This window comes from Geospiza fortis, unplaced genomic scaffold (genome assembly GCF_000277835.1).
Source record: "Geospiza fortis unplaced genomic scaffold, GeoFor_1.0 scaffold53, whole genome shotgun sequence".
NCBI lineage: Eukaryota > Metazoa > Chordata > Aves > Passeriformes > Thraupidae > Geospiza > Geospiza fortis.
In genome coordinates, this window is record NW_005054305.1 from 7,186,500 (window position 1) to 7,207,389 (window position 20,890).

The window sequence follows — 20,890 nt, forward strand, 5'->3', positions numbered from 1 at the left end:
TGCCAACAAGTTTAAAAGCAGAAGCAGGGGACTAGACCACCTGAGTGTCTGACATGCCAGTGCAACAGCATTAAGTTGTAGGTGAAATTATTGAAGACAGGACAGAGAGGCACATTCCTGCAGCAATCCAGCTAGGAATGCCATGGAGGAAATACTGAACTAAACATCGTGAATCAGCCTGGAAGCAGCGAGTGCTTTCACACTCGCTGCTTCTAAATGTGTCTGTGGGAATACCTGGCAGAGAAGCAATAGGGGAAAAAAACCAGCAAGGGAAACATAACTTTTCTTACTCATCATCAGCCACTTGCTATTGTCCCCAGTATCCTCTAAGTTATTGGAGATGAAGAGCTATCTTTAATAGAATAAATATCATATAAATTTGATGAATGAGTTTACAAAACAAGAACAAATATTTATGGGGATTAAGATCTTTTACTAGACTAGTCAGTAGAACTGGGAAAAAAATATTATGTACTTTCTGCTGTATCTGTAGTGTATTTTGGACTAATGGAAAAATACCACCTTGAGCTACAAAGCCTGCCTTCTCTTAGTTCATAGGCAATCACAACAGCTATTTTTTTACAGATAGGAAAACTGACATACAGAGATTTCAATAGTACAATCTTCTACCACTGCTGATGACTGTGCTAAAGAGCATCAAAAAAACCTCATGTTTACAAGCTTATCACTTTGACGGTAACCAAGTCATCACAGAAGGCACTAAAAAGCAAGTGAGCAGGACAGCAGTTCAGCATCAGAGAGGAACAGGAAATAGCACTTGTTAGCACCTTGCATCCCAGTTAATCAAAGCAGTTTACAAACTTTACTGATATTCAGCCTCACCACAAATCTGTCAGGCAGGGAAATATTAAAAACAGGGCCACAGGCACAGGTCACTAACAGGCACTGACAGAGTTAACAGTACTGCTCTGCTAATTGATACCCATTCCTAGATTTAACCACTAATAGAGTTTGGATGCTGCAGTGATCCAGCAGAACTTTTTAAACGTTCACATGTACAGTGATCATCTGAGCAACCAGTGAAACAGGCTTGAACACAGCTACTCCTCTCCTGCTGGAAGAACTTCAGGGAGAAACCTTACACAGACATGGCTGAAACTTGCAGACCAGCTGGCTGCCTAATGTCTTAGTCCTGAGCCAACTTCTTCTCCCAAAACCTATTTTCTAGGGGACAACACAGATGCACCACAGCTGGACCACCATCTCTGAGTTGTTCTCAAACCACTGGATTCTGATTATGTTTACAGCATTACATCTGCAGCCATTAATTTGAACGCTGTATTTCCATTAAAACACATATTTGAGTATTTGTCAAATTTATTTTCAATAATTTGGCTGTACCTTTCATCTCGTGCCGGTAACAGGAAGCTCAGAAGACTGACTGTGCTCTTCAGGCTGCAAACCTTGGCTATCTGAGACACAGATAAGCCAGCCCACAGAAGTGCTGGGCCTTTGGAAGTGCACTAAGCTTGTTAATACTGCTACTCATCTGTGCACTGAGGACACCATTCACTCTGGTGCCCTGGGCATGTTCTCTGAAGATGTCCACAGGGCTGAAAATCAGACAAGAACTCAGCTGGTGCTGACTGTGGACTGATAAGTAATTCACCTTGCTGAATGTCTATGACTATGACTATGACTGCATCTATGACTTTTTGACATCCATGATGACTGACCTTTTTTTCAAAGGTAGAACTCACTTGACACCAGTTACTGCTCTCTGCATAGGTACAATGCTGTTTCCATTACCACATTTGTTATAAAATGGAGTAGAATTAGGAAGGTCTAGTGTATAACTGTGCAATTACTGTTAATAGATACTACTTGGACTAATTCACATCGTGCCTCATAATCTGGTATTGGGGGGAAAATAGCTTGTGGCTTCAGATAGCATAGTAATTTTTGTTAATACCACAAATCAAATGCAGTTAAATGACATTCTCATGGGCACTGTCTGGCTGCTAGGCTTGCTGCAAGCCTTCTTCTCCTGCACAGCAATGAATCACTGATGCTGACAATTTGCTAAAGAGCAGCCCTTTATTGCAAATGCAGAAAATATTTCTGAATTACTTCTAGGGTTTTGCAATTTCACATATTTCAATATCTCAGCCAAATATATTCGCCTTGAACTCTATTTCTCTATTGCTTTAATATTATGAAAACAATTACATAGTTAAAAAACCAAAACCAAAACAGGGATGATAAATACTTACCACTTGGCTTATATCATATCCCCAAGGAAGAAAAAGAACTCCTGTGTTATATTTCTCCCAATGTGAACACATGAAGTTAAACAAGACAATGCTTAAATATATATACATTGTATATACAGAAACTCCAGTCTTCCCATTGTCACGGGAACAGACAGAAAAAAAAGAAAGCACAAAAATGGAGGTAGCCCAGCTATCCAGCCCATGGTCAAATAGTTCTCCCAGAGGACTACTGGACTGAGTTCTTCGAGCATGTTTCCCATCTATGGAGTCTAGAAGGATTGAGAAAGGAAAAGAAACAAAGAATTAGAGCACAACCAAAGCAGTAGCTTTCTCCACATACAATTCACTACTGCCATATATAACTTAAAGGAAAATTACACCGATGACAGCAAACTGAAGCACAACAGCCCTCTCAATATCAACAGGTAAGAACTGCTCAAATAATAATTGCTCCAGATAGCGAGTAATTTTTCTGTCCTTACCTCAGCTCTGAAACTAAATGCCACTTTCCTCATGAATTTTAGAAAGACACCCATAATTACTTGCCCCCAGCGATCTTGAAACATTTTTACATCAGTCCCTGCAATTAGTTTCAAGTGCCAAAAAGTGTCCATAGAGCTTCTTGCCCATCCATTGGTGTTGTGGACCCTCTGAGCCTTCAGAGCTCTTGTGGGGTGGATTCCTAAGGCATTTAAGTTCCTTGATGCTCAATACCTCAATGACTAACAGTTACACGGCAGCTTTAAGGAGCAAATTTCACAAAATTTATTTGTATTTGTGCTTATATATATTTTAAAGTGTTTTTCAGTTTTCATACAAGAGTGTGTTCAGATGGCCAAAAAGGCCAATGGCATCCTGGCCTCCATCAGAAATAGTGTGGCCAGCAGGACCAGGTCAGTGATTGTCCCCCTGGACTTGGCACTGGTGGGGTCACACCTTTAATCCCATGTTCAGTTCTGGGCCCTTCACTACAAGAAGGACACTGAGGTACTGGAATGTGTCTAGAGAATGGCAACAGAGCTGGTGAAGGGTCTGGAACACAAATCTTATGAGGAGTGTCTGAGACAGCTGGGGTGGTTTAGCCTGGAGAAAAGGAGGCTCAGGAGTGACCTTATCACTCTACAACCACCTTAAAGGAGGTTTTAGTGAGATGGGGGTCAGTCTCTTCTCCCAGGTACAAGAAGAAATGGTCCCAGGTCACACCGAGGGAGGTTACATTGGACATTAGGAAAAAATTCTACACAAAGATGGTTATCAGCCATTGGAACAGACTGCTCAGCTAAGCGGTGGAGTCACCATCGCTGGAGGTATTTAAAAGGTGTGCAGATGTGGCCCTTGGGGACATGGTTTAGTGGTGGACTTGGCATTGCTGGGTTAATGGTTGGACCTGATGACCCTAAAGTCTTTTCCAACATGCATGATTATATGATTCTAAGAATGCATTACAGTTAAGGTGCACTATGTGTTGATCACTTTTAGTACTTGAGTGCTTAAAAAATGATCCAGCACTGTACAGGACCTTACTCTGAGGCTGTAGTTGGACAATGTGGTTTGAGTTGATCTGATAGTTCCCTGCTGTTGAACAGGGTGACCTGCAGCCTGTTCAGCTGGTGGAAAGGCAGCAAACATTATGTTTTCTTCTGGGTCACTGAATTGGTACTGTGAATGGTACAAAATGCAAGGGAGATGGCACAAGGGAGGGATGGTGAACATGGGGAGGAGAAAGGTGGTTTAGCAGCTGTAACATTTCTTAGTTGTGATGTTCAACCATACCCTTAGTCTCTTTTCTGAGACTGTGCAGGTGAAAAATAGAACTATTTTCCTCTTAAAGTTAAGTGTAAACATGCAGGATGAACCTCTTAGGAGAAAGTACACAGAACAAACTCTACAGATTGCTTGGTTTTGTCTTGAATCTCAAAATAAAATGGAGGTGCTTTTCTTTTTGATATTACTTGGAAGGTGCTATAGGTAACAATTATTAGCTATTGATAGCATTAATAACCCAAAACTGACGAGGAGCACAACTCAGCAGAGTGAGACCAAAGACACCACAGCTGCTGTAGATCATATGCTACTTACTTCTCTGAATTATTTGGCAGTACTGTGAGTTTTGTTTAATGTAAATATACTTCAGGGACCTAAACCAGGAAAAGATGGGATTTCATCTTGTACAGATTTTAGACTATATCTCTAATGTAATATCCAAACAGCTGCGATATATCCTCTGCTCAAACACAAATCTCTTGAGACAGTTCTCAGAACTCTAAAACTTAAATATCTCATAGAGGATTTCAAATATAGCTTGCCTCCTTCTAGAGACTCACTCTCTATTAAGATTTCCATTGAATTTTCAGCCTCTTACTGAAATGTGCAGAAAGAAAACTGTATAAGCTTGAGGTTACTTGAAAGATGTTGCAATAAAATTAGAAATTCTTCCATCCATTGAACAATATCTCTAAACCTAACCAGCAAATAAAGATATAAGCAATCCTAAAGAGTTTGTGGTGTTTTATATTCCAAGAACACCTATCCCAAATCAGATAGGATTCAGTTACACAGGTGTTACTATTTAAAAATAAGAATGTTAGAACATTTGTCTGTTTATAAATTTTACATTGTCACACAAGTATATAGATACTAAAATATATACCTCACAGTGAAAAGTGGTTTTCATTTTGCAATGACTTGGTTTTTCTAAAAAGAAGCTCATAGTATTGTCCTAAAATACAGTACTTCTAATTATAATGGTCATGGAAAAAAATACAGGAAGTATATGACACATACATCAAACCGGATTTTCAGAAATCCTTAACCACATTTTCCATGTAGTTTCATTAGCTTTTTAAAAGACTGAAAATATTTTCCGGCTTTGGTTTCAATTTGAAATCATTCATGCCAACAATGGTGTGTGTTCATTGGTTAACATACACTGTCTCACGCTTTCATTGCTTTAGAATTCTTATATTATGATTTTGTCTCACAAGGATTCATAAATACTCCATTGTATAAAGTTTATATAACTTTTAAAGAGTGGAATTCAAAGTAACAGCAAAAAGCACTCCATTTCATGGGAAGGAAATGATACCAAACCACCTTAAAAAAGCAGGAGGGATGGAGAGCAGCATGTTAGGGAATTTGGAGAGAGTAACTGTGTCATTAAAATAAGCTGAGAAAGATTACAGTTGCATATTTAGTTAGTTATTATGGTTCTTTGCAGTCTTCCAGAGGGAAAACTTTGGCCACGCAAAATTAAATCTCCGACTAAATATTTCATGAAGTGGCTTGGACAGCAGACATAAAAATCTACATATATATTAGTTCATTATGGCTTTGACTGTCAACATCATATTCCTTGCCTTCCAAGTATTAGGAACTACAAGCTTCACTGGAAAAAAACATCTACGTTAAAAATCTCAGAAGCTGAACTTCCCATGAGCCTTCTGGGGTCCCATACAATAACAGTTATAATATGTAAATCCAATTTATGAAGCAATAGCCGCTTCATTAAATTCCATACAATGACATAAAAAATGCTTCTGAGTACAGAGAGCTGCTAGAGAAATCTGAATAGCAGTCACCTTCAAAGGATTGTCATCCCATTGCTTTTTATGGTACAAATATAAGGAGATTCTGGACGAAAGATTTTGGCACAATCTCACCAACTGAATAGAAATGTCAAGGTATGTACCATGCAGAGGGAGAGATCTGCTCAAGGGGATACCCCAGGTCAATCAAGATGGCTGTACATGCATTGGTCTGATTCCAAAAGTGGTCAGCCCCTCTGCACAGCACTGCAGCCTACATGTATAACACACCTGTATATAGCCTGAGCATCTCAAATACAGCACACAAATATATGGCTGCACTGCAGTGGCCTTACCAGAAACAGCTCCAAGGAGAGGGTACATTCAGAATCAATTAAGGTTGAAAAAGACCTCCAAGATCATTGAGTTCGGCCTCTGACTGAATAGTGCCTTATCAACTAAATAATAATGCTAAGTGCCATGTCCAGTAGTTTCTTGAACATTTTCCAGGGATGGCAATTCCACCACCGTCCTGAGCATTAAGCCCAGACCATTCCAAGGCTTAACCACCCCTTCAGAGAAAAATTTCTTCCTGATGTCACACAGGAACCTCCCCTGGTACAGCTTGAGGTTATTTCCTTTTGTCCTGTTGATTGTTGTCTGGGAGAAGAGACCGACCCCCACCTTGCTACAGCCTCCTTTCAGGTGGAGTGATAAGGTCATCCCTGAGCCTCCTTTTCTCCTTAACACCCCCAGCTCCTTCTGCTGCTCCCCATAAGATTTGTGCTCCAGACAATTTTCCAGCTCTGTTAACCTTCTCTAGACACATTCCAGCACCTCAATGTCCTTCTTGTAGTGAGGGGCCCAGAACTGAACACAGGATTCAAAGTGAGGCCTCACCAGGGCTGAGCACAGAGGGATGATCACGGCCCTGACCCTGCTGCTCACATGATTTCTGATGGAGGCCAGGATGCCATTGGTGGTTTTGGCCACCTGGGCACACAATGGCTCATGTTTAGCCATGGTCAACCACCAGCCCCAGGTCCTTTTCCACTGGGTCACTTTCCAGCCACTCTTCCCCCAGCCTGTGGCACTGCCTGGGGTTGTTGTGACCCAGGTGCAGGCCCTGGCACCTGGCCTTGTTGAGCCTCACACCACTGGCCTCAGCCCATTGATCCTGCCTGTCCAGATCCCCATGCAGAGCCTCCCTGCCCTCCAGCAGATCAACACTCCCACCCACCTTGCTGTCATCTGCAAACTCACTGAGGGAGCACTCAATCCCCTCATCCAAATCATCAATAAAGCTATTAAACAGGTCTGATCCCCTTGCTGTCCTGCATGTGCTGCATAATGACACTAAAGATGATCTGCTCCATAACTTTCCCAGACACTGAGGTCAGGCTGACAGGCCTGTAGTTCCCCAGATCCTCTTTTCAGCCCTTCTTGCAGGTGGGCATCACACTGGCCAGTTCTCCAGTTCTCTGGTTGACCAGGACTGGTGACAAATGCTGGAGAGTGGCCTGGCTCTTCCGCCACCTCCCTCAGTACCTGGTGTGGATCCCATCCGGCCCCACAGACTGGTGTCAGCTGGCACAGCAGGGCACTGCTGCTCCCTCCTGGATCACAGCAGGACACTGTCTGTCCCTCCTGGATCACAGCAGGGCACTGCTGCTCCCTCCTGGATCACAGCAGGGCACTGGCTGTCCCTCCTGGATCACAGCAGGGCTCTGGCTGCTCCCTGTCCCTCCCTACCAGCTCAGGCCAGCTGCCTGGAGGGTGTTGGGTCTTTCTGCTGAAGACTGAGGCAAAGAAGGCATCAAGCTCCTCAGACTTTTCCTCATCTTTGGAACACTCATCAGTGCTCCTTTGCACCCAATAAAGGATGGAGATTTTCCTTGGCCATCTTTTTGTTGTTAATGTATTTATAAAAACACTTTGTATTATCTTTCACAGTGGTGACAACATGGAGTTCTAGCTGGGCTTTCACCAATCCAGTTTTCCCTCTACAAGACCTGATGACATCCTTGTACTCATCTTGAGTTGTCTGCCCCTATTTCTGAAGTTTATAAACTCTTTTTTTTCTCTCCAAGTCCAGTGAAAACTCCCTGTTCAGCCAGGCCAGTCTTCCCTGATGGCTCATCCTTGGGCACCTAGGGATAGCCTGCTCCTGTGCCTACAAGATTTCCTTCTTTAAATGTATCCAGCCTTCCTGGGCCCTTATTACACAGAACTGTGCAGTCCTTTAAATATACTACCTTCAGTCTCCTCCAAAAATAGCTCCATTGCACCATGGTGTGGAAAGTCTCATTTGGAACAAGAGAGCTTTGGAAGAGAAAGCAAAAAAGCCACACAAATGTGGATCTCACTTCCAGGTCAGCGTAATTTCAGGTCTGTCTTCACACCACTGCACAGCAAGGTGCAGTCTACCTAAAAATACACTCATGGCACAGAATGAAGTAGTAAAAATAGAATATGAAACTGAGATGTAGGTGTTATGGGAGAAAAACAGCAAGAGGAAAGAAAAAAATATGTACTTATTTCCATAAGAAACTCAGGCCTGTCATCACATCTGTCATCACCACCTCTCCTGACACAGTCCTTAAGCACTGAAGTGCCTAACAATTTCCTTTTTTCTGCTTTGTCCTTTATTTTTCCTATTTCTTTGAAAGCACCCTCTGCTAATTCTGATGTCTGAGCTTCTGAGAATGTCATCATCATGGAACAAAGATTTTTATGAAACCAAACAGCAGTGACTCTCCTATGAAGAAGGCTGAGAGAATTGGGGTCGTTCAGCCTGGAGAAGAAAAAGCTCCAGGGAGTCCTTAGAGCAGCTTTCCAGTACCTAGAGGGGCTACAGGAGAGCTGGAGAGGGACTTTCGTCAAGGGCATGTAGGGATAGGACAAGGGGGAAGAGGTTCACTGAAAGAAGGTAGGTTTAGATTAGGTATTAGCAAGCAAATCTTTACTGTGAGGATGGTGAGGCACTGGATTGGGTTGCCTGGAGAAGCTAGGAATGTTCCGTCCCTGGAAGTGTTCAAGACCAGATTGGACAGGGCTCTGGGCAACCTGATCTAGTGGAAGGTGTCCCTGCCCATGGCAGGGGGATTAGAACCAGACTGCTGCTGTATAATGATTTCCATTGTTCTTCTAAAATAATTTGAACATTCAAGAGGGATAAGAGTTACTGCAATAGAGCCTCTAATATATTATTTAACATGCTGGTTTGGGTTTAAGTCTGATAAACATTTTTTGTGTGTGTGTTGTGGTTTGGGGTTTTTTAGTTGGTTTTTTGTGTTTTGGTTTTTTTTTTAATCTAAGAGAACTATTTTGGAAAGAGATCAGTAATTTATCCACAATGCCTCTTTATCTCAGAATCATCACTAGTGAATTTGAAGACAAAATTACATGAAAACGTCAGACATGCAAATTATTTCACTGTACATTACCTAAAGCATAAGCACAAAAGGTGGTAAAAGCACTGAACAGCCACACCCAGGTGGGAACAAGTCCAGGACTGGTACCTGAAAAAAATGGGGTAGTGAGTCAGGGTAACAGGGGTTAACATCAAAGTAATCCACCAAGATATGCACACAGATACAAACTAGCTGCCACTGATTAACATACTGCATCAAACAGAAATATCTGAGTCTGACCTTCAGGCACTGGTGAGCTCTAGCAAAGAAGCACTGAGCAGGCTTGAATGTGTTTCCACCGTAAAGGACAAAAGGGAATAGAGAGGTTTTTTGGTCCTGAAATGACTCTAGCATTGCACAAAACAATGACAGCAACTAGGAAAAATATTCACAGGTCATGGGAAGAATATCCATTGAAAAATTAGTTAATGCTCATGTAACATATAGGAAAAAAGAAGTTTTCAAGCATTGTTATCAGTACCAGTCTGGGGTTTGTGTAGCACTCTTACCACACAGATCTGAAAAGGAAGTTTCTGTCCTTAGGCCAGCAGAAATGCTAGCATCCTTTTCTTTTTTTTTTTTTTTCCATGAGAAAAAGGAAAAGATAGTTGAATTGGACAGAGCCCAGAGCTCTGTTCTTGCTCTGCTGACAGCATTAATTCCAGGTTATTGTTGCTCCTTTAAAGAAATCGATCCTTCTTCCAAAGAGACTTCTATTTAACTTAAACATCACCCAATACTATACCAACACTAAACAACTGTAAATGCAAAGTCCTCTCAGGTTTCGGCCATTTGGCACCAAACACAGGGAATTCCTGCATACAGAAGTGTGTCCTTGCCTGGATGATGCCAGGAGATGCCAGCAACCTAAAGCAGTGCCCTGACTACCTTTCTCTTAGCGCCTCATCTTGCCATTCTGGAAGCAAAGATGACAATTCCTAGCTGCAAATCTGCAAACTGTACCATGAAAACCAACTGTGCAGGAAATTTAATTATTTATATCTGATCCTAGGTATAGGATTGATATATGATACTCCAAAGGCCCTTTAGGTTGCATGAAAGTTTTCCATCAACTGAGAAATGATGTTCTCATGTGGACTCAGGAAGAGCTTGCAAACTACACCTACAGGTTTCAACTCTTAACAGCTTTAATCACCATTTCAAATGTCTTCAAGTTCCATGTATATCTACTGAGAATGTGCCAAGATAACATCATCCCATTAAAAAGATCTGTTCTGGATGTTCTTTTATTACAGGGCTGAGTAAATATCATCTGCATTGATAAAAAAAGCACCAGGTGCGCAAGAACGAGGTCAGACAACTACATAACAAGCTGGTCCTCAAAATGTAACTTTGAACCAAAACTGCTAACAAGTATCCCTGCCTCTAGAATTGCAATGCTAAATGTACAACAACCCACACCAAAGGGCACCTCTTGAAGCTAACCACAGGCATAACAAAATGAAGGCAGCTAAATGTAGTTATTTCAGGAAATAAAAGTGTTATCTTCACTGAATTGTCTAGTTTAAAGAAAATCTAACCCTTTTATCTATATATATTTTACACATTAATCCCCTGGAAGATTTTTACTACTTTCTGCGGGCTCCAACAGCTGGTCTGAGAAGCCCAAACCAAAGATGTCCGACACTCAGGAACAATCAGATCCAAAAAAAATCTGACTTGGTCTTCAACGAGGAGCAAACATGGACTTGGACTTTGGAAGTCGTAATTTGAAGAGACATTTATTTAGAAACTATGTTTTTGTCTAGAAGCAGTCTTGAATAGGGGGTGTGAATATGTGGAGAAATGAAAGGGAAGTTAACTCTTTCAGGCATTAGTTTAGGTATTAGGAAATGTGAAATCAATTAAAATGTTATGAAGAATATTCAAGTGGATTTTGGCTGCATATTTAAACCCTGGAATAAACTTTAAATATAATGAGATCTTACCAGAAACTTCAAGCAGTATATGCTGAAACCCATTTTAGGGACAAAATTAAATAAGATTTTTCAATAAAATGATCTAAATTTATAATGCTATGTGTGAGGCAGATTCTCCTATCTGCACCTGTAGAAGCCTTATTAAGGGAATAAGTGGAAGATTTAAGTGTCTGATACCTCCCTGACCCATTCAGAATTATAAGCAGTTCAATTATTCTGAAAAATTACAATGTGAACATATTTACCTGAGGCAGTGTAGTCCCAGTCATAAAAAGATATTAGAAAATAATTAAATAAAATCATGATAAATCCAGAGAATGTTAACAGGTTGGGAGCAATCCACAAAGGCACTACCTGTTAAAAATGAAAGGAAAAAAATCAGAAAAATTATATTTTAATTTGTATATCTTATTTTAATAAAATATTTTCTATAGGAAAGGAGCTTTTATATGACATCAGCAATACTCAGATTTGTGTATATTTCCACATTTTCAAATCAAAATACAGTTTTAATTTCTGAAATTTATTTTCAAATGAATCCTTTTGCCTGATTTCTGTGATTGCAGATTGATATTTTAAGAATGATATTTTTAAAACATTGTACTCCCTTTAAAATGTTGTACATTATCCTCATTTACCCAGCTCCCAAGGAAAGCCTTCTGTGATCAGCTGTATCAGAACGGAAAGAAGGCTGCAGCACCCCAGTGTGGTAATTCAGCATCCACGTGGCAGGTTTTTTAAGCATTGTATTCTCACTCTATAACAAGGAAACCTCTTCTTCCAAAGTATGTGAATAATTTCTTACTCCAAACATCAACTAAATCAGACCCTGAGTGCATTACACTTTTAGATTCAGATCTCCCCATTACAAGCATCTCCCTACTCTCTAAATAGTAACTTTCTGACAGGGTCTACCTCTTTATTCATCAATTATTAATGCTCCATTAATTCATTTTACTTTGAAGGGTACTGAAAAGGACTCTCTACCTTCACCAAAACCTTTCTGTCCCAGTAATCATTCTTAGACATTAATTCCCTGTGGCTTTAAGCTGGCCCTTACACTGCAAAAGGAATCCCTTTTGAAAATACTCTTCCAAAGTAACACAGTTTCTCCAGAATATTTTCTGAAATAGCCTACAGAGCTTTCTACATGATTTTAGACAGAACATATTTGCAGAAATACTAAGTATCAACCACTACCATCACTCAAACACATTATCAATATATATAAACACAAAAATACTGCAGGCTTATAATTAAATTACTTGGAGGGTCTAAGGACTCAAAATGTATATAAAGTACTTCAACACTATGAAATAGTACAAGAAAATATTAAAGAAAATCAAATCAAATAATTCCTGATACTAACAGGAATAGTATATTACAATAGTATACTATAACTATACTAACAATAGTTTTGAAATCAAATGTTTTGCTAGTATCTCTGGACTAGCTAGCTGAACAGACAGATGAATACATATTAATTTATTCTATCCAACTACTACGTTTACTTAAATTTACTTTTAAAATCTGAATGCTTTGACTGATTTAGTATCCTGACTGGGTTATCTTTTTCAACTATAGAGCAATTTGTAATATTCAGGAGAAATTGTGAAAACCAATGGTGTACAGACTAAGTGTACGCTTCCAAAAACCAGGTTAGAGTTCCTGAACACTTTTCCATGTTTCTTAGATGTTTTCTGTAATAGCATTGGGAAAATATTATTATATTTTATTTATTATAAAAAAACTATTATATCTGATATTTGTTTCCTTATCAGCAGGACTTTATCGCTGATTTTAAAACACTGCATGTCAGCTCTCATGATATTTAAAATACACCATGGAATGCATACAGCAACAATTTTTAAAACGTAACATATCTATCATTCTGAGTGTTCAAAAGGGCAAATCTAAACCTCTAAGAAAAGGGACAGCAAATGTCCCCTGAAATTCCTTTTGGAGATCATCTAAGGAGGAACCCTTCACTGCATGGTCTCCCTTTCTTACACTGACAGCATGCTCAGCATGCAGCAACAGCTGCACATCTCCCAGCTTTGCTACCTGAGGATGCAGAAGATGAATCTCCTGCTGGGATTTATCTGGTATCTCTGACCTTCCATGAAATAAGAAGCACAGACACTGAAAAAAAAAAATCTAGATTTGTCTCTTTTAATCTAAATCATAGATCAAAAGAATGCTCTAAGACACTATGGATGAAATGTTTACATGGATATACATGGATAAACTGATGGCTTTTTCCTGGATGATTCATAAGGATTGTTGACAATCAAATCAAGTGGGACACCACAAATGTCTGCTTTCTAATTAGGCTTATCATTCTAAACAGTCACAATGTAATTTTTAAGTTATTACAGGAAATAATTCATGCTTCCATGGTGTGAATATGAAGAAGTTATTTTAACCCACTTTCTTGCTAACTGTGTAATTTAAGAAGGAAACTTTCAAAGGTTTTTCAACTTGTTATAGTTGCAATCCCTTTGGCTAACAGACACACCACGAAAAACAGTGTCAGGAGTTCTGTCCTCTGGAAAACAGACTCTCCTGCAGTTAAACCCTTAAGCATGTTCTTTTGATCCTTACTGAACCTAATCTGTCTAGGTATTTGGAAAGTATTCCAGTTGCAAAATCCCTTTTGTTATATTTAATGCTCCTTATCTTTTTAGTCGGCATTACACCATCATCACCCTATTTCATAATTAGAAAATCACAGGGTGTTCAATATTAATTTCTTACACACCTTGAATTTATTAGTATGCTATAGAAGGATGAGCTGCAATCTTTATTGTCTAATTAACAGACAGTAGAGGTCTAATACATCAATGTGCTACATGATTAATACAGTTGGAGGTGCCATGGGGAAAATCACATCGGCTCTCTGGCAAAACCCTTGTGTGCTTGAACCTTTTAAAAAACTCTTAGTTCCATGAAGTATTAACTGATTTCTGTTTCTCTGGGTCTAGCCATTTATTCTAAAAGCCTTAATACAAGCAGCAAATGCTTTAATACAGCAATTATTTGGATAATAAATGGTAAAGTACACATTTATATAAAGCTCTGTTCAAACTTCACTAGGTCACTTGAGACCACTAAAATGCTACTCTTGCCCAATTCTGCTGATAAAATCAAAGTTCATAAAGGCAACAGAGGGGAGTTTAATTGATTTAAGTGATACTGGCATACACCTGTGTATTCCAGTGGGATTTCCTCCTTTTCCCCTCATTGTACTGCATCCCCACCAGAGATAAATGAACTGGGTTATAACAATGCGTTTTCAGCTCACAAATTTACATATTTTTAATGTCAAGCTCTTCTTAATTTCTTATAACACAGGAAGTACATTTTACAATGAATGGTAATGACTTATAACATAGGAAACACATCTTCCAATGAATTCTGGTTGTGGAATACAGAGAAACTTGTGTTGCCATAAAGATTAAACAGGCATATGAAAGGCAAGACCAGAATCTCAAGCCATTGTTCTCATGAGTTGTTTTTTCTTTTTACTTGGCTCAGTGAATTTAAGATATTTTTTTAACTACTCTAGAATCTAGTAAAAATAGTCCACGTAGAATTTTTATTGTCACCAGTTTAGAAACTAAAATAATTAATTCATATCTGAGAAGGGATGCATCAGGATGTCTAAACTGAGTGAAGGAACTTCTTCCAGTCATCAAGATGCACACTCGTACTGCCCAATTTTGAATGAACATAGTAGATGCAAAACATTCTGTAAAAATTCTTTTAAAATTATTCCCATTTCCCTATTGCAATGCACTGTTTCAGGAACAAAACCATGACAGCAACTTGCATTCCTACTGATATTTTACAAACAATTATAGTGTGGCTAGGCTATACGGGAACATTCAATAATGTTGTTCTTCTTCTGGTAAAATGCTGCAACTAATAGGAGAAATTATCTGCAAAGGAAGTTTTGCATTGACAGCACTCCCCCTTCAGTCTGATAGCAGATGAATACCCACCCATCTCCTAAACCAAAGGGCAAGTGCACAGTAAAGCCTCTACTCATCTCCCATGCCAGAGTGCTGGAGGGGCTTTTCTGCCTCATTGTTTTCCTCAAAATTATGATGGGAATGAAAACGAAGTGTCTGAATTGAATTACTGAAGTCAGTGTCACATCTTTGAATTTCTTTTTTCTCATCCCATGTTCAAGTTGTATTTTAATTCTTCAGTTGGGTCATATGAATGCTTTCCATGAAATTACTTTGAGGTTATGAATTAGGGATTATGATTTTCCTGCTATATTAAGAATAATCAACACCTGAATTACAGAATCCAAAGATGGCAGATCCAACAACACTCTGACCACATACATCCTTTTTTTGTTTGTACAAAGGTTTATTTTCAAGTCTGCTCCAATCTAAACATTTCCTGTAATGAGGCAGATGCAGAAGTCAGTGCTTCCTTGGAGATCAATAAAGTTCATATTTACTTGAGACACAGCTTGCTTTATTTTTTGTTTTTCCTTTTTGCCAACAACAGCATAACTGGCTGTGAGTGGTTTATTTTTAAAAACTGCAGATTGCAATGCATTCAAGAGATGGCATCTTCCAATCGTTATGGTGATCATGGTAACCATTCTCATTTTCAGCTTCTGCGAGGAATGCCTGGCTGTCTCAAGCAAGGCCCCTCGGGAGAAAATGAGACAGTGCTTGCATAAAATCATATGCACAGCACAGAGAGAGAGCCATGCTGTTGTTAGGCAGCATATGCTGTGCAAAAATAATCTGTACTAAGTAAAACCATCCATGTCTGCAAAGCTGTTTAATGAAAGATGTAATAATGAAAGATGTAGAAAAGAAATGGATGCTTTTTCTGCAGCAATCAGAAAAAAAGAAACAAGCTCTTTCTTTCTAAAAAAAAATTTCAAAACAACACGCTCACCTTAAACACAGCTAAATATCCTGCAACATTTTTCTTTTATCAGATGTCTTCATTTCAGCTTCATTGATTAATATGTATTTTTAAATGAAAGTACACACTATATTTAAAACAAATTCTTACATTAACATGTTATGTTTTTATGAAATGAAATTCTTACCTTAATAATTTTATTCCAGATGGGTTGCATAATATACACAGATAAAGGATTTGTATCCACAGCACTGTACTGTGAGAAAAAAGCAAGCATGTTAAACAAAGCACTGAACAATGGCTATTTTTACATGTCCTTCAGCATCTAAGAGCACTCAGTGAGACTGGTGTAAATTTATTTTATTCTGATTTGTACAGGTTTTATTTAATTTAAAAGCATTGGCCTGGTTTACAATTACCATGTTAGCAACTCTATGGACTAACACAAAGGTTTAGGCTTGTGAAATGGCAAACAGCCCTGCAGTCACATTTTACTTTTAAATTCTTATTAAATTTACAACCCTATAAAATTCTGCATTTCTGCTGTATTTTGGATTTAACACTTTTATTTCCACTACCAGTAATGCACAGTCTGAGCACCAGTTCATTGCTAGTATTTAGGATAGATAGTGAACATGGAATGTGTTGGTAGGTGGAATATTACCTTGCAGAGATACACAGCTTTGTCATAGTAACACAGTTGCATTTGCACTATGCTAATTCATGTAAAGCAATGTTATTGTAAAAATGAGCTCTAAAATAGCACAGTTCATTACCACAATAACATTTCTCTGTTGGACAGACTTGAAAACATATGTGTTTTATAAATTCCAATAAATACATAGTTATATCTTTTGTAAAAAAAATACTTCAGAAATCCAAGGCCACCCTGAATTGCTGTTGTCTCCTTTTTCCTCAGAGGACAGTACCAAGTTTTATCCTGCCTTGAGACTGCAGAACACAGAATAATCTTAGGAAGAACAATCTAACTGGTAATACCACTGAAAACCATGTACTTGAGTCCTGGCAGGTAGACACTGGAAGAAGTTATCCATCATTGGGGTAGTACACATAATTATTTCAGAAATTCTTGCACTTTGAAAGTGCATATGGCTTAACATTGCTAGGATGATGCATATGACTCACAAAGATTCCGATATTTCTATATATAGCACTGTCCAAACATCATGTGCAGAAAATGGGAGTAAGATGGGATGTGTTAGACCACAGTTTGACAAAGCTGTTCATTTGCAGAAGAGCTGATGACAAAGAGTCTCCTTTCACATAACTTCAGCTAACAGCTAATTGTCTCTCCATATATACAGTTAATTTATTGACCTCTCTTAGCCAACTGCTCTTTGGAGGAGACTGCACTCTGGAAGTATCTGTTCCATTAATTATCAAAGCAACTTGGGCACTTGTCTTAAACTCAGGTATCTACATATGAAATGCTTAGGAACTCTTCCATATATTTCCTTTTTCTATCTGAATACGAAGCAAATATCTTAATTACCTTCTGGACAAAATAAAGCATTCACATAGTAATTTTGTGTGTTCAAGTTTAAATCACAGATCATAAACCTATCATCTAATAAAATTATTATAACACAGCTATTCCCTGTAAATACATACTAAAAAATATCAAAAAAATCACCTAGCAGTAACTGGTAACACCAGACTGCCTAAATTTCCAAAGGGAATAAGATTTTCAGTTTAATGAAGTGTACATCACTGATTTTAATTTTTCTAAAAATGCTGTAAGTGTTCACTCTGATGTATCATTTTTCTCTGCTGCTGCCACCCATATTACTTAATACAAAATGCAAATTTGTCATCAACAGATTTTCCATCAGAATATATATTAGAATTCTTAAATACATTACCTCAGAAAAAAATTAATTTGCAGGTAGAACTTAAGTTTTCATTATTCTGTATGTACTTGTAGGTCCAGATGCTGTATTTATCTTTCAAACACTGATTATTACAACCGTTTGAAATTTTGATAGTCTAGCTTGCATATGAATTATTAAAACCTGTGGGCTTTGCTGACTTTTATGCCAAAATTAACAATAATACCAAGCTATAAAATACTTATCCCAACAGACCAATCAGCTACTACTTAATTTACATGAGAACTATGGAAATCCTCTGAAAATGAAGAAAATTCAAAGTATCCGTAAGCACTTTTGAGGTTACAGGTAATCAAGAGTCTGCTCAAAGCTTCACTGCGGCTACTGCCCATTTCCTTACACCAGCTGGTATTCAAGGACTATGTGAAATATGGGACAATTTGCTGACCAGCAAATTCAATGAATTCAGCCATACCTGTATAAGAATGTGCAAAGGTCACACAAAATAAGGGAGTTTTTCCCTTGCTTCTACTTTGGCATTCTCTTTCCCCCCTCACCCCCAAGTCAAAGTCACGAATAAAATCAGAAAATGCTAGTTAAACAACAACAGTAAAATGAGGCCTTTTATCCAAAATATTCACTGGCTGTTCAGACCTACTGTTCTCTCTTAAAAGAAAAAAAAAGGGAAAATCAGTCTCATTTTTTTGAAATTGTTTTCTTATAGAGAAAATAAAAGAGACTATATAGATATTATATAATTTTTGTATTTTCTTTACTGGGAAATGTAAGAGATCAGGTAGCTTTCCAATATATCTCTACATAACAGACACAAACAAGAGACACGGTCAACTTTTTGTTTGCCTCACAGTTTCCAAAGTCAAGCACCAAAAATCAAAACAGACCTTATTGGAAAAAGGAAAAAAAAAGGAGAATTACAGCCAGCTTTTGTCACCTAAAGACATTTCAAGACACACCACACTTCATCCTGTTAATTCCTATGTCTGTGGCTGAACTGTTGGTCCTCTGGGTGGAGAAGGAACATTCAGCAGATGTGCAGAAGAATGGAAATTTGCACTTCCCTCCACAATAATTTGTTTTAGCCAGACCAAAGGAAACACCCATGGAAAAATAGTTTTCAGTCACGGCAAAAAATAAAACTTGACAAATAAAGTCTGCTATACCATTTAATACTCTGCTTTGTTCTGCTCCCAAGAAGCTGCTAACCTCAAGGCCATGAAATCCTCAGGAATTTAATGTTCATGGCTGCTCAGAAAAGCAAAGTACTGAGTAACATGCTCACATTATGACCAATGAACATGAATGCAAGAGTCCATTGAACCTGATGGAAAAAAAGTACTGCCATTTGCTATTGAGTAATTCTGTCATTTTCAGGGCACTTACACTAAAAGACAAAAGTGGAGAGGATAAGCCTGTTGGAGGTTTTTAAGTGCAAGGCTTATACAAGTACTAAGCACTTCCCTGAAAACAGTTTCTGCCCTGGAAAGGAGATTGATTGTCCTTATATAAAGAAGAAGGGCTTGGAATAATCAGAAAGCTTCTCTCAATTATTTTTAAAAGAAGCTGTAACATTTGGGAGGGAACGGCAGTAGTAAGAGAATAGGAAAAATGGCATTGACTTCATCTTACTCCCAAATTCAAAAATGCTTCTTCTGGTTTTATGTAATAGCTGATATGTCCTTGAAGTCATCTGCCTTCTCTCTCAGTGTTAATGGCTTCTATAAGAGCTAGAAATGAGAATACAGACACCAGACACGCGCACACATACATGGTGACTCAGGCAGCACACATGAAATGTGCTTTTACTTTGTATTCCTGCATCTTAATTTCCATCCAGGGGATCCTGCACAGCACGAAATTTCTGCTGGTCACCTGTGTTAAAGGGGAAAGGAAACAAGATTAAGGATGGGGGGGATAAAAAATTAAGAAAAGTAACAGGAAAACAGAAGAAAGAAAAAGGACCAAAAGCAAAGGTTTGGCTACACATTAGAAAAACAACTGTTCTGCAGTGACAGAGCAGAGCCAAACAAAAAGAGTGAGGGGCAAAAGCACTCACAGTGACCAAGGTCTGCTCTGCTAAATACAAGACAAATGGTACCTTCTGGCTCGCATCCGCACAGATTGGAATTACTTCCCATTATTGCAAACTGGTCACATCAGCACAGCACAGCATCTGCTGGAGGGGTGTTGGGCCTCATCATCTGGCCCCACACACCCAACACATCATTAGCATTCAATATGTTTTAAGTTCAAAGTATCTGAAACAATCTGGAGACTACACTGTAACCCAGAAATATGGCACTTTCAGAGCATGAAAGTGAACCCTGGCTGCTGTGTGTGTTCAAAAACCAAATGCCCACATTGGAAGACTGCTGAAGGATGGTGAAACCAAAAAATGAAGTGCACTACCTCCAGAACAGACTTTTTCCAAACCAAAAGCCGAGCTATTGCCTTGGAGCGACTTTAGAGAAATAAACAAACAAAACCCAAACAGGGAGTGAGCTAACCATAAATGAGAGCAGACACTGGATCTTCACTGGACTGCCCAGCCCTTTCCAGCTTTGCACTCTGGAGGCATCACAAGAATAAAATTTTGGAATTACTACAATTAAGAGACACATATAAAGCACATCTACACATACTTCAGAGTCAGGAGAGAAAGAAAGCTGCAAGAAATGTAGTTGCATAACTACATTATATTGTTATTTCAACTTCAGCTGCTCGTTATACTAACAGACTATTCCTTTCCTGTACTTAAATCATCTTGTCCCAGGTATTGTGCCACTCAGTCATTTACATTCACAACACCTGTGTTTTGTAAATGACAGACAAAGGGATGGGAGGCATGACAATGAACTCTCTTTTGCACAAGGTAAGGGGTTTTTGTGGTTTTGAAAACTGCAAGATGGACCAGAGTATGGACCAGGCGATATTGAAGAGAGCTCAGCGGGAAATCATCCTTCTGGGCAATGTCTTATGCAACATGAACTTGGCTTCTGTGAAAACTTACACTTC

At 38.7% G+C, this 20,890-nt stretch overlaps 1 protein-coding gene across 1 annotated transcript in view; it reads right to left on the minus strand.

Annotated features, from left to right (window-relative positions):
- LOC102044008 (ethanolaminephosphotransferase 1-like) overlaps positions 1 to 19,694 on the minus strand; it is a 45,327-nt gene extending 25,633 nt beyond the window's left edge. The window contains exons 1-5 of the mRNA XM_005418302.3: positions 19,644 to 19,694; positions 16,195 to 16,263; positions 11,357 to 11,465; positions 9,205 to 9,279; positions 2,235 to 2,503 (exon numbers count right to left, since the gene is read on the minus strand). Of these exons, the coding sequence (XP_005418359.1) occupies positions 2,235 to 2,503; positions 9,205 to 9,279; positions 11,357 to 11,465; positions 16,195 to 16,224 (483 nt within the window). The 5' untranslated portion in view covers positions 16,225 to 16,263; positions 19,644 to 19,694. The remainder of the gene's footprint in view (positions 1 to 2,234; positions 2,504 to 9,204; positions 9,280 to 11,356; positions 11,466 to 16,194; positions 16,264 to 19,643) is intronic.
- Positions 19,695 to 20,890: the final 1,196 nt, after the last annotated feature.